The 3,469-nt window shown below is 48.0% G+C and overlaps 1 protein-coding gene across 1 annotated transcript; it reads left to right on the top strand.

The window, feature by feature from the left end:
• The first annotated feature begins 438 nt into the window (after window positions 1-438).
• Window positions 439-2,852, top strand: klhdc7a (kelch domain containing 7A). Its single transcript, XM_086200868.1, has 2 exons — window positions 439-900; window positions 1,036-2,852. The coding sequence occupies exons 1-2, from the start codon at window positions 543-545 to the stop codon at window positions 2,850-2,852; spliced, it is 2,175 nt and encodes a 724-aa protein (XP_086056994.1). The 5' UTR covers window positions 439-542.
• Window positions 2,853-3,469: the final 617 nt, after the last annotated feature.

Raw genomic sequence — 3,469 nt, 5'->3', positions numbered from 1 at the left:
ACATGTATCCTGGTTATTAAGTATTTGATAAATGAAACTTAAATCCCTTCCCCACCCCTTGTTCAAACCATCTTTATTACTGCAGCTCAAACTGTCTGTTGGAGCAAGTTATAAAACATAATTAACTTTCAATTTGTACCTTTCCTGTTCACTTCATCCTAAAAAAAAAGATGCAAGACATTAGTCAAAGAAAGTAAAGATGAAAGTGCTCTCAGGAAGGTTTTTTCTTGGGTTAAATTTGAATATTTATGCAGGAAGTCGGATCGAGTGAGCAAATTGCAAAACCAAATTATTGATCCAAGCTGTATCTGAGTTGCCTCAGGTGGAGCAGGACCTCAGCCCCGCCTCCACAGAGATGCAAATAGAAGTCTCCTCCACAGGTATCATTTTACACGGGAGCCTTTGAGCAAAGAGGAACAGTCATCAGATCACGGCGGCTCTTTTACAATGAAAGCCAGACAGCATGCTGCCGTCAGCTGAGACCCATTGACGACAACATTCAATAGAATCAGCCAATCGTTGCCGCCGTTACTGCTGCCGTTATGCCAAGTACAGATCTTTCGGGAGTCTCATCCGACATGCAGCTGCTGCTGAAACTGAGCCTCTCTGTTGCTGTGGTGCTCCTGGTGTCCCTGGCCTACCGATTCTACAGCTCCAGGGATGCTGAGAATATTCATCTTCGAGTCGAAGACAATAAACAGCCACAAAATACAACCTGCCAAAGCTGCAAGACAACTCTCCGAAGTCGGCGCCCAACAAAACGTGATACCGATGACTGGGACAAGCAACCCAGACCCTCGCACGTTAAATCAGCCTCTAAAGACCTGAAACCTGACGGCGCCGAAGAAGCACAAGCGGAGAGTCATCCACAGCAACCTGGAAAGAGAGAGGAGGCATTTAGTTCATCATATAGTGACCAAGATGTCAGCAGGAAAGGGGAGACACTCACTCATCAAAAGCGAGCACACATCACCACCAGTGATGTTTCATCTGGATCTACTTTGAACCTTCCTCCTGCTCCTCCTCCTCCAGGAGGGAGCGGGAGGCCCATTACAACAGGGCGCCGCTCTCCTTGCTTTCTGCAAAAGTTGGAGGGCACCATGGGTGTGGGCAGGGAGTTACGGCAGGACCTGGAGCGACAGGGGGTCTTCTCCAGCTTCCTCTCAAAGGCAAAGATCAAAGTGGAGGATGCTAACGTGGTGCTGGACGGAACAGGGGACCAGATTGTGCGAGGAAAGATATATGATTACTATGTTGAGTCCTCCTCTCACTCAATTACTGACTCAAACACTGTGTTGGCTCAGTATGAGAGGAACTCTGAGTCACAGCCAGTGGAGTTTGGAAGCCATAACAGCAGCCTCACAGAATGCCCTTCCTCTCTGGACCCCATCATTATGTGTGACCTGGTTTTGCCACAAAGCTCTGTTGAGGATCCCTCCTCACTCAGAAACGTGAAGCTGAGGCACCCTGCAAAGTCTTCACTCCTACGCAAACAGAGCTATCAGACTGCAGCAGAGCAGTCGGAGCTGCCCATCCCATTTGTAACCTCCATCGCTTCAACTCCAATGACGCATTCTCTGGCCTCAACCAGTAAAGAGTCCGTCGCCGCTCGCCCCAAGATGTGTCCCTCTACGAGCAATAGAGGCCCTGATGCGAGGGAGGGGTTGGATCTAGAGACTGCAGGAGCTACATTTTTACACCTTCCAGCAAAAACTCTTCATGGCACAGACTTAGAATGCTCGAAAAGTAAGCTTGATCTAGGGAACTGTTTGGAGGCACTCTGCCTGGCCAGAAAACATGGTCAGACCTCTGTGCAGCAAGCAGCCATCGGAGTCATGTCAGACAACTACCTCCAGGTGCTCAGGGACCCTAACCTTTACGGGCGACTAATGGCTGGTGAGAGGGAACAAATCAGGAAGCAGAGAATGAGAGGGAGAAGATTTGTCATGGTGGCGGATATGGACCCTCAAGACTGGGCAAGCAACACAGGAAGGCAGACAGCAGAGACACAGCAGAGAAGAACATCCAGTGCAGTGTACTATTATGATAACTGCAAAGATGCCTGGCACACACTTTGCCTAATCCCTCAGGAGGTTGTCGCTAAAGCCTCTGCCATGTGCACAATGGATAACTACCTATTTGTTGCAGTGGGCTGCAAAGGCACTGAAAGAGCAATGACACCCTCAAATCGAGTGTTTTGCTACAACCCTTTGACATCCATTTGGAAGGAGATCAGTTCCATGAATAAAGCCAGGCCCCGCTGCAAACTGGCAGCACTAGAGGGCTACGTCTACGCCATCGGTGGGGAGTGCCTCTCTTCCGTGGAGCGATACGACCCACGACTAGACAGATGGACATTTGTGGCCCCACTGCCTAATGATACATTTGCTGTGGCACATCATGTCACAGTGTGCAGTGGAGAGCTTTTTGTGTCTGGGGGAACTTTGAGATGTATGCTGCTGCGTTACAGCCCCAAAACCAACACCTGGAGGCAAAGTCTGGTAGCAGGCAGCAAAGACAGGACGGCAGATATGGTGGCTGTGGGGCGATTTCTCTATCGGTTTGACGTTAACCCACTGCTGGGTATCAGTGTGTACCGTTACCATACGGTGGCCCGACTGTGGTACGAGTGCAGCTCCAAACGGCTCCTCCGCTGTCCTGCTTTCCAGTGTGTTACGATGGATGACACAATCTACTGCATCGGCCGGCAGTTCACCATGAGGTTTGAGGCCGATGAGATCTCTCCTGCTTTCATAGATGAGGATTGTAGCGTCCTCTCTGCGGCGAAGGGCATACTATTCCCCTTTGTCCTTTCACTTCCTGATAAGACACCTCGACAGACCAGCGTGTAACCGGGATTCAGTTTTCCTCAGATGATGAGATTACGTGATGGAGTATCCCTGTAGAAGCGAGCTTTACAAGTTTGCTTTGTAAAAGGGTTTTGTTTTTTTCCCCTCAACCTCTATATGCTACTGCACAACTGCAACCACAAAGTTTAATGTTGACAATGTGTTACTGGGATTACCTTCCCCACAAACCTCAAGGCCTCTATTCCTTTAACTTCTTGCAACTGGGCTCCTGACAGTGGATGCAAAACGCACCTAATGGCAGTCAAACTACTCTTTACTTTTATTTATGTAGGCCGTGCTGCCTTGTAAATAGTTTGCTTCCTTGATTTGCTGCTCCCTCCTGCCATTAAGTAAGTTATTTCAGATTTTTAACCTCTAGCTGTGAAAATAATTCATAGGTAAGTCTTTGAATAAATTCTGAGTCTAACACATTATCAGGATTGGGCAACATAGTGACAATCTATCACTTTGCTGCACTGCACAGGGCACAAATATAACTTACATTGTGGCCTGGATACAATTTAATTGTCTACGTTTGCTCTTTAAATATGGCAGGATGTAAATGGGTGTGTCATACTGTATAAATAGGTGAGCTTCTAAAAGCATTTGTCTCAGATGAA

Source organism: Aulostomus chinensis, chromosome 3 (genome assembly GCF_037954235.1).
Source record: "Aulostomus chinensis isolate RoL2024-O1b breed Wild chromosome 3, RoL_Achi_v1.0, whole genome shotgun sequence".
NCBI classification, from domain to species: Eukaryota; Metazoa; Chordata; class Actinopteri; order Syngnathiformes; family Aulostomidae; genus Aulostomus; species Aulostomus chinensis.
The sequence above is the reverse complement of the archived record's forward strand: the minus strand, read 5'-3'. Positions and strand labels throughout refer to the sequence as shown.

What these genes read in the sequence shown, in the direction of transcription:
- klhdc7a (XM_086200868.1), top strand. Translation starts at nt 543, where the DNA reads ATGCCAAGTACAGATCTTTCGGGAGTCTCATCCGACATGCAGCTGCTG. An exon ending in AAAGAGAGAGGAGGCATTTA is followed by an intron (nt 901 to 1,035) that starts GTTCATCATATA and finishes CTCCTCCAGGAG; the next exon opens with GGAGCGGGAGGCCCATTACA.